At 41.0% G+C, this 15,391-nt stretch overlaps 1 protein-coding gene across 1 annotated transcript in view; it reads left to right on the top strand.

Annotated features, from left to right (window-relative positions):
* The window catches only part of cd2ap (CD2-associated protein), a 163,847-nt gene that overhangs the window by 56,616 nt on the left and 91,840 nt on the right, over positions 1–15,391 (top strand). The window contains 1 exon segment of the mRNA XM_055635595.1: positions 12,829–12,976. Within this exon segment, the coding sequence (XP_055491570.1) occupies positions 12,829–12,976 (148 nt within the window).

The raw sequence follows: 15,391 nt of genomic DNA, 5'->3' as shown, positions 1-15,391 counted from the left end.
GTATAGGAGCAGGGAGGTTCTACTGCAGTTGTACAGGGTCTTGGTGAGACCACACCTGGAGTATTGCGTACAATTTTGGTCTCCAAATCTGAGGAAGGACATTATTGCCATAGAGGGAGTGCAGAGAAGGTTCACCAGACTGATTCCTGGGATGTCAGGACTGTCTTATGAAGAAAGACTGGATAGACTTGGTTTATACTCTCTAGAATTTAGGAGATTGAGAGGTGATCTTATAGAAACTTACAAAATTCTTAAGTGGTTGGACAGGCTAGATGCAGGAAGATTGTTCCCGATGTTGGGGAAGTCCAGGACAAGGGGTCACAGCTTAAGGATAAGGGGGAAATCCTTTAAAACTGAGATGAGAAGAACTTTTTTCACACAGAGAGTGGTGAATCTCTGGAACTCTCTGCCACAGAGGGTAGTTGAGGCCAGTTCAATGGCTATATTTAAGAGGGAGTTAGATGTGGCCCTTGTGGCTAAGGGGATCAGAGGGTATGGAGAGAAGGCAGGTACGGGATACTGAGTTGGATGATCAGCCATGATCATATTGAATGGCGGTGCAGGCTTGAAGGGCCGAATGGCCTACTCCTGCACCTAATTTCTATGTTTCTATGTTTCTAAATCTACATTTACCCCTGGGCTTACAACATAGAGGACGATAAATCATAGACACTAGATGTGATATACTAAATATTTAGCCCAGTGAGAATTTTGTATTTTAAATGAAAGCATCTCTTCCAAACATTATAGAATATCATCCTGGTCTCTTTATTCAACTTTAATGGATCTACCTTGTTCCATTCCAAGATTCAATCCTGTTGAACTTTCTGCATTGCAAATTAATTTGTCCTTGCTGAAGAGGAGCAAACCCAAGCATTGTTCCATGTACTGCGTCATAATGGCCCTGTATAATTTTAGTAAACCATCAGCATTCTTGTACTTGCATCCTCTTTTAGTAAGAGTTAACATTGACTTGCCTCCTTGTTGCCTGAATAAAAATAGTATTTCAAAATCACAATATAAGAAATGGGAACAAAAGCCTAAGTTAATCACTTGGCACCTTGAGAGTGCACTACTGTTGAGTAAGGTCAAGTCGCATCCAGTACTGACCTCAACCTCTCTTTGTTCCTTGTTCCCCACATCCCTTGACTCCCTTGGAATCCAAATATCTGTCAGTCTTTGCCTTGAATACAAGCAATAATTTCACTTCCATAGTTCTTGTCCATTGTCGAACATTCAAAAAGTTGATGACTCTCGGGAGAAATTCCTCATCATCTCTTATTCTGAAATCAAAATAGTTTAGTTATTAGATGAATCTCCACTGCAATATTTTTGTGGAATTGCACTTTGTCAATGTTATAAACCTTTAAAATGTCTGTAAATTAAACAATCTGAGATGTCTAATTGTTTGGAATTAACAGATTTACCAGTTATGGTGTTTCGGTAGTTAAGCATTCCACAAACAACAGGTTTCTGGGATTTACTCTCAATATCTTAATCTGGGTATGTTTCTGAACAGGCCCATTTGACAGAAACAAAACCTTGAATGGTTAAACATTTGCTTTGTCTCATCTCATTGACTGTTTTGGTGTCAGGTTTCATTCTTTTCTGCTCCTACCTGTTGAACAGGATTTTGGTGTATTGCATCACAGCAGCGAACCAAATGCTCCGACAGACTAATTTTAGCAAATTCCAATGGATATTATAGCTGTTGTCACTTGTTCTGACAGAAAATATATTCTTTGCTGAATGTGCGAGTCAGAGGGTAGAGAAGGACCAACGTCTGAAATTCTTCCATGAAGGCTGACAGAACTTGCTCACCATCTTGCATAAAGTAGTCTGCTTCTTGATAGGTTTTTCCTATTCAATTTTTCTTTTAACGTGGAAGGACAGGATTCTGCCCACTGAAGGTATGTCAGGTCTAAATGTAATCCCATTCCCCACTTATTTTCTGTATAATCTGTTCTTTCATTCATGCCCATTAACACCCTTGATGTTTCTCGATCTACTCTAAAGGCAATTTACAGTTGTAAATTAACCCACTGACCCGCATGTTGTTGTGGGTGGAAACCCATGCTGCCTCAGGGCAAATGTGGAAAACCTACATTGGCAGCACCAGGCGTCATGATCGAGCCGGAGGTAGACAAAAGTGCTGGAGAAACTCAGCGGGTGCAGCAGCATCTATGGAGCGAAGGAAATAGGCAACGTTTCGGGCCGAAACCTTTCTTTAGACTGATGATCGGGCCTATGTCTGAGTCTGCTGAAGTTGAATCAGCTGCACTACTTGGCATATACCCACCTGGTGTGCAGGCATTGTGGTATTGGCCCAAGTTTGTTGGAATGACATTTGAGTACAGTGCCTTTTTGTACATGATTTCTGGGCATTGACTGCAGCATGAGCTTCTCATCCAGTATTGCTGGACTTTAACTAAAATGTGGATAACCCATTCTGGACTGCAGGGAGATCCCAGAAAAAAAACCTGCACGGTTACAGGGAGCATATACAAACTCAACACAGACAGCACCCATAGTCAGGGTAGAACCTGGGTCTCTGATGCTGTGAGGCAGCTGGTCTACTGCATTACTGTTTCATCCTGTACAAATCTGCCATCCTTGATCAGTTTGGTCTATATGTGATTCCTGGCACACTGACTGGTTGGCACACAACAAAAGCTTTTCACTCTACCTTGGTATACATGACAATAAACTAAACTAACTAACTGATGTCGTTACTACCTTCTGCAGATCAGGTAATTTGGGAAAGATTATAAATGTTGGTATGACTGTTGTGTACGTCCCATGTACAAATAAAACAAAATTCTCAAGTGAGAAAGACTCCGGCAACAATCACAGAAAAGAGTTCAAATCAAGATGTTTTATACAGTGATTGGCTCTTGCCTTCACCACTAATGATAAATCAAAAAAACTCTGTGGGGTCATTCCTGATCTTCAGTCTGCATGAAATTTGTATGCTCACCCTGTAACTCTTTCTCAAATCTCAAGTGTTCAAAAACACATGAGCACTATTTCATCAAATCAAGATTGTTGATAAACGATAAAGGTGTAGTCAAAATAATGAAATAATTTGAATCTAGTAAATTAAATAAAAAGGAGATTGCTGCTCACTTCACAGTTCTTTCTTCCTGTTTAGATCAGTGGACCTGTTGGATTTCCATCAGATTGAGCTGATGCAGGCTCATCATCAGATTTGCCAGCCAATGTTGTCCCATTGGATCCCATGAAGAATCTAACAGCACGTCACAGGTATCTCAAGGCAACACTTAGCGAGAATGGAAGGCTGGAAATTCAGTCTAGTCTTAGGAGTCCAGTGCTACTGCCCAGTTGAGTGGAATAAATGCTTGATCTGTCTTCTCGGTGGGACATTGTTAACTTTCATGGGACGTCCCATCCCTGAATTGACTTGCATTCTGGTTACATGTCAAATTTTCTCTTCGTAGTTGCTTGGATTTATTTGAAACAACATGCATTGAGTTGAGATATCTATGGGGGAAAAAGGTTGTCTTTTCAAAACTTCCTTATTACTGAGTGGAAGTTGTGGAGCATTGCTCAGCTCTAATATATTAGACACGGTCTCATAATGTTGCAAATCATTCTTTAATGCTGGTAGTTTTTAGTCCATTTCAAATACAATTTATGTACAAAAGCAATTGATATTTTTAAACTGCATCATACTCGCGTACCTCTCTTTCAAACTGATCTATTCCTTTCAATGATTGTGAGCTGGCATCTGCATCTGTGGAACCAAGTTTAAAAAAAAATTGTTTTAGAAATGCAGCATGGAAGCAGGCCCTTTGGCCCACTGAGTAAACGTCAACCAATGATCAGCCATACGCTAGTTCTATGTTAGCCCAGTTTTGCATCCTACTCACGTGGGGTAATTTATAGAAGCCAATTAACCCACAAACCTGCATGTCTTTGGAATGTGGGAGGAAACCACAGCACCCAGAGAAAACCCATGTGATCATTGAGAACATACAAACACTGTACAGACAGCACCCACAAAGACAGGATCCCTTTACACAGACTGCAGCACCACAGACATGTCCCTTTACATGTCTAACGCTACCTCTACCTATGCCTACCTATGTGTAGACTACAGGACTGCTTTGTAGAGCAATTGCGCTCTGTCTGCAAAGGCCATCTTGAGCTTCCAGGTGAAAGTTGATCCCTTCAATTTCCACATTGACACATTTGTCCTCTTCTTCCCCCACAGCCATGATGAGGTAAAATTCAAACTTCAATCGAAACTCATATTCCACTAGGGTAGCTTAAAACCCAATGGTGTGAATATTGAATTTTATAATTTTGGGTAATCCTCACTCACTGTGTTGCTTTCCCACCCTCGCCAGTCCACCAGGGTTCACTCCCTTTATTCACTTTCTCCATCTCTTGACACCCTTGTGGAGTAATTGTCTCATGAAATTAATCTATACAGTAACTTCAGATTCAATTTTAATTGTCATTGTCAGTGTACAGTACAGAGACAACGAAATGCATTAACTTAACCACACATGCAAAGTAACAAAAATGCACACACAGTAACACAGGCAGTAACAAAATGCACAAACTTAAACCACAAATCCACTATGAGGCAAGTGTTCCAGTTGTGTTAAATTAAGAAACACATTCTGGGAGATGCCGAAGATCCACTCTGTTGTTGAATATACTAAGTCTCTTCCTTATGGGAAGCATGTCATATTAATTTCAACATTTGTGTGAAGTAAGTTGGGATCAGATCCACAGCTGCCCAACCCTGGGAGTAATCTACCATAATATGCATATGGATATATCAAGAACACAATGCTGTGAACTTTGAACACAATTTGTCATTTTACTCTGTGCCTGGTAATGAATGGGATTGTGTTGCCTGAAAGGACAATTAAAAAAAAACTTTAAATATAATTATGGGAAAGAGCTGGTGGATGATGGTGACTGGTACCTAATTGCAAAGAGTGAAAGGAAACATAGCCTTCTGTGTAATCTGGTTTGTATTTCACTAATGTGGGATAAATTTAATGATCAGATATATTCCAAATTTGGAAAATTTGCTAAAATCAATGAGAGTGCAGATGCTGGAAATCTGAAATAAAAACAGAAAATGTTAGAAATACTCAAGAGATGAGGCAGTATCTGCGGGAAGGGAAACTTTCAACCATTCAGCTGTAATACCCTTCAGATTGAAACATCAGCTATGTTTCTGTTCCCACAAATGTGGCTTCAGCTGCTGAGTATTTCCAGCACCTTCTGATTTTTAATTGCAAAATGTACTAATTTTCCTTAAATTTCACGTTGAATTGGAGATGACATGCTCTGTTACAAAGTGGGAAAGTAAAAAGCACCTCTATCTTTTGATCTGCCAACCTGAAGCACTTTTCCCTCTAGAAATACCTCGCAGAAACTTTGAACAGAATTGAGTTTTGAACCATACATTTGGCCTCTCAAAGTCAATGCAAGTTTGTGTCTGACTGGGCTTTCTCAATGCTGAACCCATTTCCTGGTTGATTGTGTAAGAAGTCGTACCTACTTTTTAGTTTAGTTTAGGGATACATCATGTAAAAAACAGGCCCTTCGGCTCACCGAGTCTGCGCCGTCCCACGATCACCGCAGGCTAGCACTATCTTATATACACTGGCGACAATTTACAATTATTACTGAGCCAAACTGTCTACAAACCTTTGGAGTATGGGAGGAAACTGGAGCACCTGGAAAAAAACCCACGGAGATCACGGGGCGAACATTCAAACTCGATACAGACAACACCCATTGTCTGAATCAACCGGATCTCTGACTGTAAGGCAGCAACTCTACCGCTGTGCCACCATGCTGACCCAGGTTATAAGATGCAAAGTTAAGAACGGTCTTCATACAATAACAATATTTAAAAGACACTTGGATAAGTACATGGATAGGATGGGCCTAATGCAGACAAATGGGACTCGCTTGGATGGGATGTCTTGGTCGACATGGACAAGAGGGGCTGAAGGGACCAATTCTGTGCTATATGACTTTATTGCATTATAACTAGTGTCCAACATATATTGGTATTGTGTTATTATTATTACCTAGACTGAGATACAGTGAAACAATTTGTATGTGATCCATCAGTACAATCAAACCACATTGGAATATAAAAGGCAGTGTTGAGAGAGAAATGACCCAAGTGCAAAATGTAGTGCTATAGTGTTACAGTGTTGCAGCATTATTGCACACATGTAGATGAAAACAAAACAGTTTAAAGGCTACAATGAGACGGGTTGGGAGATTGTGAACTACAACCATTGATCTCAATGGGGAGATTCAAAAATTGGAGGTGCAATGGGACTTGCCAGGGTTAGTGCAGGATTCCCAAAGGGTAATTTGTGGGTTGAGTTGTTGGCAAGGAAGGCAAATGCAATGTTAACATTTACAAGTGTGCAAATGACACCATTGTAGTGGCCTGGATCTTGAACAATGGTGAAACTGAGTGTAGTGCAGTAAGTAGATAGAGAGCGTAGCAGCATGTCATCAAGAATACAGCCTCAATGTCAGAAACCTAAGGAGAAACCTAAGGAGTCATTGACAAGGAAATGATGTGGAGTAAATGCGACCAGTCTGCCTCAATAGTGCTGAAGTGCAGATGATCGAGCGGTTTACATTTCTGGGGGTAAATATTACAACACTTTGTTCTCATCCAACCGCATTATCGCTACTGCCAAATAGCATGTGTGCAGTGACCCGTACCAATTTCTGCAGGTGCACTATTGAAAGCATCTTTTTTGTTTGTTTTTTAGTATTTTTATTAGAAGCAAACATATTATAAACATTTCATGTATATCAGTCGTACATTATTAATATTAATTGTGGATTGGTTCTGCTTCTAGTTTTTTTTTAATATAGGAAGTAAGAGAGAAAGAGGAAAAAAACCCACAAATGTCATGGTTTAAAAAAATTGAATGATTTACTAATAATACATCTTTGGAGATAGGTTAGTAGATTATAAAGTATAACTTTTCATCTAATCCTGAGTTCAAGCTTCTTTTCTGGATGTATCACAGCTTGATATGGCAATTTAGTTTAGGTTATTATTGTTGCATGTACCGAGGTACAGTGGAAAACTTTTTGTTGTGGGCTATGCAGTCAGTGAAAAGACTGTTAATGATTACATTCAATCCCAAGATTCTGTCCAAGACTGCAACAAATTGTAGAGTGGTGCATACACAGCCCAGTCCATTATGCAAAGCCGACCCTGCTGCTCCCCTCCACCCCCAACCACCACTTCCCATCAAATATATTTCTGTACTCTATATCTGTATACCTGACAATAAGAAACCAGTAACCAATAAATGGTGGAAATGGCAACTTTTTTCTGGGGGGTAGCTTAGATGGAGGTGACATTGAAGATTTTTTTATTGTTTTAGAGGCAAAATATGAAATGTAATACTTCTGGTCGGGAACGTTACAGCTACGTTCAAGGAAATAAATGCAATCGAGGCATAAATATGCATGTCATGCAATGGCTTGGTGTCATGTGACTGGTGAATAGCTAATGTTACACACATTCTTAAGAAGGCAAGCAGTACTGTAGAGCAGTCAGCTTAACATTTCCGGTGATTCCAATATGTTTTTCCACAAGATGTTAACAACCGTTGATTTAAAAAGTTTTGATTCTACCAACCTTGCTGGTTTCCTTGCAGATGGAACAGAGCAGCCAAAGAAAAATCCATGTCCACTAAATGGTCTTATTATTAAAACAAAAGTTTTCATATTGAAAATTGAAACCAAATTGGTGTGTTGGTGATGGAGCTCCATGTTGTAGCAGATAGTCCAGTTGCTTCCTACCAGAGATCCAAGTTTGATCCTGACCCTTATTGCCCACTGTGTAGAATTGGCCCGTTCTCCCTGTGGGCGCTCTCGTTTCCACGCCAAAGACATTTTGGTTGAACAATTAGTTACTGTGAACTGTCTCAAGTGCAATTTGTGATTGTAGGCAGAGGGTGGAACTGATTAATCCAGGAGAGAATACATGGCATTATTCTAAATAGTGCTTGATGATCAATACACGCCTTGTGTGCTGAGGTCTGTTTTTGTGCTGTGCGCCGCATGACCAGAAGGACAGAATACCAAAAGAATCTTGGAATAACGATCACTCAAAACAAAATTGATTGGTGATGCCACAAAAGCAGAGGAATACATTGAGTTTGTAGAACTGCAAATGGTTGCTTTATATTAAAAAGAAAGACATATAGTACTGGAGTAACTTAGTGGGTTAGGCAACATCCCTGGAGAAAATGAATTGGCGATGCTTCGGGTTGGGATATTCACTTTATTTCTTTCAGCTGAACCTCTATTTGCGGTTAGACCATATTGAACGTTTTGTATATAGTCCCTATTCTTTGCTGCATATGATTCTGATCATATAATAGTTTTTGTCATCATCTTATTACACAGGCACAGGAAAGAGCATATAAAAGATTTATGAGAATAACACTAGAAATATGAGGACGTGTAAAATTCTCTCTTGAAAACACAGGGATTGAAGGATTATCTGATGGAAAAATTGGAATAACTGCAAAGTAGGCAAAGTGTTTAATTTGTGGGTAGGGCACAAGTAGACATTGTCAGTGCAAAGATCTTTACCAATAAATCAGAGGTGAAATTGAAAAAAATACTTCAAGGAAATGGTTGAAGTTTTTAAACAATATTGATCCATGAAAGGAGAGGCTCTATTCATTCAAGAGGGAAGGATATCAAATATTATATTTGTTGGGTAATATAACGTGAATGGAGGATCATGTGTCATATTCTGTTTCGGGTAAATGGTCTGTTTGTTTAATCTATGCAATTCTGCCAACATAAAATGTCTTTATTGTAGCAGACTCGGCCTGAAATTAACATTGGCCTAAAGAAAATGTTACAAGTGATGTCAAAAGCTTGGTCGTACAACAGGTTTATTCTAGAGAAAAGGGAGGCAGCAAGCATGAAGGTTTGAGGAGAAGATCTCGGGGGGGGGGGGGGTTTGGTGCTGAGCTGCTGAAGGCAGCTGATGTGAATGAAATAAGAATGTAATGAGAATGGTAAATGCACAGAAAGTGGAGGAATGTTTTGTGGTTTGTTGGGTTGAACAAATAGATAAGGGTGGAATGATAAAACGATTTGAAGATTAGTTTTTTTTATTGAGGCTCTGGCACACGGCTGAGCCAGTTTATTTTAGTTTAGCTTATTATTAGAGCCAGGATGTTTAGGCACTAAAAATCTCTGAAATAGGCAGGGAAAAAGGCATGATAATTTTTATTAAAAAAAGGCATAAAAAGCCATGTATTTCCACCATCTAAATACGATCAAAAATGATAATATAAAGGTATACTACCAAAGTTGCCTGGTTGCACATAATTACTAGCATTTTTTTCAAATGATCTGGTGTTAAACTATGCCACCTGTCAGACATAATATGCTTCAGTTGTGAAAAACTTCTTTCTACCTCAGCTGAGGTCAATGGTGCATACCCGAAACAAGCTACAGACTCTATATTCATGTTGATATCTTGTGCATAACAACTACCTTTGAGAACTTTAGCTATGTTTTGTATTTCATCAAGATCTTTGTTACCTAAATTACTCTCTCATATCTTCCATGTTTGTCTTTACCTACAACGCCAGGAACTTTATGAATATCATCAGTTACTTTGTTGAAAACCTGCAAGTTAACTAACGTTTGTCAAGGAAAGTGATAGCTTGTTGGAAGTTTGTAAAATTGGAAGCAATAAACACAAGATCGTGATGGAGGGACTTTTTCTGCATGATTTCACTGACGATCCTGACTGGAGCAGATTCTTCTTCTTCAAAACATTTGATGATTTATTTTATCTTTTCAAAATTTGCAGCATTGAGTACAGCATTGATGTACCCCACCTAGTCATAACGGGCTGAGGAGGTAGCGTGTTTTATACCTTCTGGCCAAAGTACAGCAAGTGAAGATGTAAACAACTGAGCAATGGCCGAGCTGTTTGACTTCTCCAATACTTCCGATGTCAACAAATACTTCTTTGGTGATTGACCAGCCTCCAGTGTATTGATGACCACATTGGCCAGCTATCTCCGCACAGCATCGGTTGTCTCGTCTATTGAGATCCATATTCTATTGCATGCAACTTCTTCTCTAATTTTCTGCACAACAATGTTGAAGTTGCCGTCAACATAATGTTTCCGCAGTGATGACTCGCTCGGTATATGGTCCTCAGTGTATTTCTCTAAAAAACCTCTGAGAGATTTGTTTTCCAATTTCCACAGTGGAATTCCAGCATCAATGAATGCCTTGCACAGATCACTTAAAAATTTAGATTTATGACTGGAGCCAGCAGTAAATGTAGTGAGGAGACGAGCTTTGGTATTTCGCTGGCTAGTCTACACCCCAGAGGTATCAACATTGACTACTCTAATTTTAGATAGCCCTTGCCTTCTCCCTCCTCCCCTCCCTCTTCCCAGCTCTCCTTCTAGTCCTACTGTCCCGCATCTTCCTTTCTGTCCCCCCCCCCCCCCCCCCCCCCCCCCCATTGAAGGGTCTCGACCCGAAACGTCACTATTCCTTCTCACTATAGATGCTGCCTCACCCGCTGAGTTTCTCCAGCATTTTATGTCTATATTCGATTTTTCCAGCATCTGCAGTTCTTTCTTAAATAGATCTTGGAGAAGACTGAACCAGCGGGCAGCGGCACGAACGAATGAACGACTGACAGTGGCGCCCCGGTTTTGCCCCTGTGGTGGAAATGTTCTTGTAGGTTATACTATGTTAACACGTTAATAATAACATTAATATTAACGTGTTAACATACAATACGTCATTGTAATCACGGTACAACTAGAGAAAATAGCACAACCTTTTAGTAAAACGGCAAAAAAAAGGCAGATTTACTCAATCATGAAAAAGGCATTATCCTGGTGAAATTATCAAAAAAGGCATGAAATGGCACATGGCATTGATGACAAAATCCTGGCTCTACTTATTATTGTAATAACTGCGTTCTGAGGAACAGAAACTTTATTATTTTTATTTGAGTACTATCCAGATCAGAAACTTTACAAGATTTCAATCATGCCGTACACAGGGCACAGGTAAACAGTACAGCACTTTAGTATAACTTCTGCGAAGATAGTTTTGGATGCACTATAGATTAATGAGGCAGGGATGAGAGGCCGACAGGAAATGCTGCATTAATGGATTCAGATGGAAGCCTAGACGTGTATGAGTGTTTTAACAACTGATGTTGAACAAGGGGTCACAGTTTAAGGGTAGTTTAGGACCAAGATGAGAAAAACATTTTTCACACAGAGAGTGGTGAATCTCTGGAATTCTCTGCCACAGAAGGTAGTTGAGGCCAGTTCATTGGCTATATTTAAGAGGGTGTTAGATGTGGCCCTTGTGGCTAAAGTGATCAGGGGGTATGGAGAGAAGGCAGGTACAGGATACCGAGTTGGATGATCAGCCATGATCATATTGAATGGCGGTGCAGGCTCGAAGGGCCGAATGGCCTATTCCTGCACCTAATTTCTATGTTTCTATGTATATGAATATGAGAAATGGCAGGTCACACAGCCTCTTGAGCCCTTTATGACATAAACTAAAGTGATGATTGATTCAATTCTGGCTTTGGTTGTATTTTTATGCTTGTTCCTCTAACCTCAATTCCCTATTCTTCCAAACCTCAACCTTGAAAATATTTGGCAATATTTTTCTTTACTCGCAGTTGGTGTCCTGCAGCTTGTCACTTCTTATAATACCTTTTGTATACGAAACTGAAGTTTGCGTTATATTCTTGGAAAGCTAAGTAACCATAATGTTAATTTTGTGACTTTATTTTGCTTATTGAAATTGTATGTGGCAGGAAACTTATCTTATGCTTTTGAGCGTGCAGATGAAAAATGAAAATTACTTCACTGTAGCTCTTAACTATTTTATACATCAGGATTCTGAAGCCTTTATATTTTCCTTCAATACCTATGAAGAATGTCCAGGGATATTTAGTTTATTACAGGGCAGTGATTTCCTCAAAGTTCTTATGTTGAAGTCTAGTCGCTTCCTGGCGGGGACGCGACTATTCTCCGAGTGGCATCCTTGCCCCCCCTCCTCGCGGCCTACCACCTGGATTGGAGCGGCCTTTCCTGCCGGGGACCGGACCAGAGCTTTAACAGTGGCGGCGCAGCTCTGGATTCACCGCAGAGCGGGCGATGCCTTACCTGGATCGCCGTTTGGAGCGTTGGGCCGCTGCTCCAACATCGCGGAGCTGTGGCTCGTGGAGCTTCCAGCATGGCCGGCGCAGGCTTCAACATCGCAGAGACCTGGGGCCCTTAGCCAAGGGCTGCCAGCGTTGCATCTCCGCCCAGCACGGCCTGCAGCCATTGGGAGCCGCGGACTCCGGTAGGTGGCCGTTTTTGGATGTCCAAGCCGCTGAAGAGGTCCTCCAGTCCCGACGTCGGACTTCCATCACCTCAGCGAGAGCGCCTGAACATCGGGCCGCCCGGAGCGGTGACAGAGGGGGGTTTGGGAGCCCCCCCACCCCACCCCAACCACAAGAGGACAACAGAGGAGGACGACTGAATTTTTGGAGCCTTCCCTCACAGTGGGAATTTGATCTCGCTGTGTGGGAATTTCAGTGTTTAAAAAAATATATATATATCTTGCCCTGTGCACTTTATTATTTGTATGGCTGTATGGCGACTACACATTTCACTGTACCAATTGGTACATGTGACAAATTTGTGTATCTTGTGATCTTGTCTTGTGAGCTTGTAGTATATTGGTTCACAGCATTCATTGCTGACATTTTTATTGCAGGAACTAAAAAGAGATACAGATACAAAAGAGGAAAATGCAATCAACAAACGAGAAAAATCAGGAAACGTTGCAAACCTGGTGCAGCGCATGAGTACTTTTGGATTTCCTATCGGTGGATTCCCATCTCAACCCAGATCTCTCCGAAGAAGTACGTATTTAATTTATAGAACTGTTTCTACGTCTAAACTTTGTTCTTTTACTGACTCAATTGTACCAGGACTATTCAAACAGCAAATATGGGGCAAAATGTTACATTAATTAAATTTAAAAGCTAACTTTTAGAGTTGATTAATTGGTTCTTCTAGCTTAAATGTATCTATTCGGCTAATGTACTGGAACAGTTTTCAAGTTTTTGTAGAATGAATTGGCATTCAACACGCAACTCTTTAGTGGTTAAGGAATTAACAATAGACAATTGACAATAGATGCAGGAATAGGCCATTCGGCCCTTCGAGCCACCACCGTCATTCAATGTGATCATGGCTGATCATCCCCAATCAGTACCCCGTTCCTGCCTTCTCCCCTTATCCCCCGACTCAGCCATCTTTAAGAGCCGTATCTAGCTCTCTCTTCAAAGTATCCAGAGAACCAACCTCCACCGCCCTCTGAGGCGGAGAATTCTACAGTCTCACAACTCGCTGTGTGAAAAAGTATTTTTTCATCTCCGTTCTAAATGGCTTACCCCTTATTCTTAAACTGTAACCCTGGTTCTAGTCTCCCCCTACATCGGGAACATGTTTTCTGCCTCTAGCGTGTCCAAACCCTTAATAATCTTATATGTTTCAATAAGATTCCCTCTCATCCTTCTAAATTCCAGAGTATACAAGCCCAGCCACTCCATTCTCTAAGCATATGACAGTCCCGCCATCCCGGGAATTAAGCTTGTAAACCGACACTGCACTCCCTCAATAGCAAGAACGTCCTTCATCAAATTAGGGGACCAAAACTGCACACAACACTCCAGGTGTGGTCTCACTAGGGCCCTATACAACTGCAGAAATACCTCTTTGCTCCTATACTCAACTTCTCTTGTTATGAAGGCCAACATGCCATTCGCTTTTTCACTGCCTGCTGTACCTGCATGCTTACTTTCAGTGACTGATGAACGAGGACTCCCAGATCCCGTTGTAATTCCCCTTTTCCCAACTTGACACCATTAACATGTCCAGAAATGCTTTGATCAGCTTTGCCAAACGAGTGCATAACAGTCATCATATGGATGGACCAACGGCTCCTGAGCTTAGAGAATAACACAGTATTCAGTTTTTTTTATTGTTCCTTGCCAACATAACTTGATTGGCTTCTGATCACTCGGTAATTGCTGAATAAGGAAAATATTGTTCGTTAATTTGCTTACATAAGCTCTGGTGTCAAAAGAACATTGGAATTAGCAGTAAAACACCATCCTGCTCATCCTGTTGTGCTAATCACGATCATGTCTTATCAAGATCATGATCGTGGCAAACCGCATAACCAGGGCCATAGACAGGGCTTTAAGCTAAATAGTTGGGGTATAGTGTCAACAATTTGGAAATGTATGGATGAAGTTAAAGGGAAGGAGAGTGCAGGAGAGGTTACTGAAGTATCCACCAGAAATAATTGGGCAAAATATTTATGAATGACAAGAGTTTAAGGTCGGGCAAAATGGGACCAATTTGAGGAGGGGTGGTGAATACTGAACAAAAGGAGTTATATTTGAATGCTTGCAGTATACCAAACAATGTGGATGAGCTTATAGCACAGTTAGAAATTGGAACGTTGTGTGCATTACGGAGATGTGGCTGAAAGACGATCCGAGCTGGGAGCTGAATATCCAAGATTACACATCCCATCCAAAGTGTGTAGAAAGGAACTGCAGATGTTGATATATATCAAAGATAGACACAAAGGAAAGGGGTAAGGAAAGGCCAGAACAAAGCAGGGCTGGCAACAGATGACCAAGGTAGGGTGGAGCCTAAAATGGACAATTGGTGGCTGCGGAAGAGATGATAATGAATTCCCATACCCAAACGGACCTTTATGTCCTGGGCCTACTCCAGTGTCAGTGAGGCCACATGCAAATTGGAGGAATAGCGCCTCATATTGCTCACAACACAGCGGAATGAGCATTGATTTCTCTAATTTTTCAAGTAATCTCTGCATTCTCTCCCCCCCCCCCCCCCCCCCCCCCCCCCTTCCCACCCTAACCAGTCCTACTGGTTCCACTGTTTGCATCCTTGTATCCCTTCGTGACGTGCTAAGGGGCTAGGGTGTGTATTGGAAGAGGATCAGTATTGATAAATGACACGGGAAAAGGGCAGAGGGGATACAGGTCACCAGATAATTCAGTGTTCATGCCATCGAGCTCTAGAACAGGTGAAATGTGAGATGCAATTCTTTTTGTTTGCTTTTGGCCTCACTGGCAATGTAGAGACAGAGGACAATCAGGTCAGTCTGGAAAATGGCTTGCAACTGGTTGGTGAATTGAGTTGAGATCCTAAGTGCAACCCTGAATGATTCTTGTCCACTATGAGGCCATAGGCCAAGAATGGGCATGTCCCAAAGTACTCTGCAACCAACAGAT

Source organism: Leucoraja erinacea, chromosome 5, assembly GCF_028641065.1.
Source record: "Leucoraja erinacea ecotype New England chromosome 5, Leri_hhj_1, whole genome shotgun sequence".
Classification (NCBI taxonomy): Eukaryota; Metazoa; Chordata; class Chondrichthyes; order Rajiformes; family Rajidae; genus Leucoraja; species Leucoraja erinaceus.
Note: the sequence above shows the minus strand (reverse complement) of the source record. Positions and strands in the feature narration are given on the sequence as shown.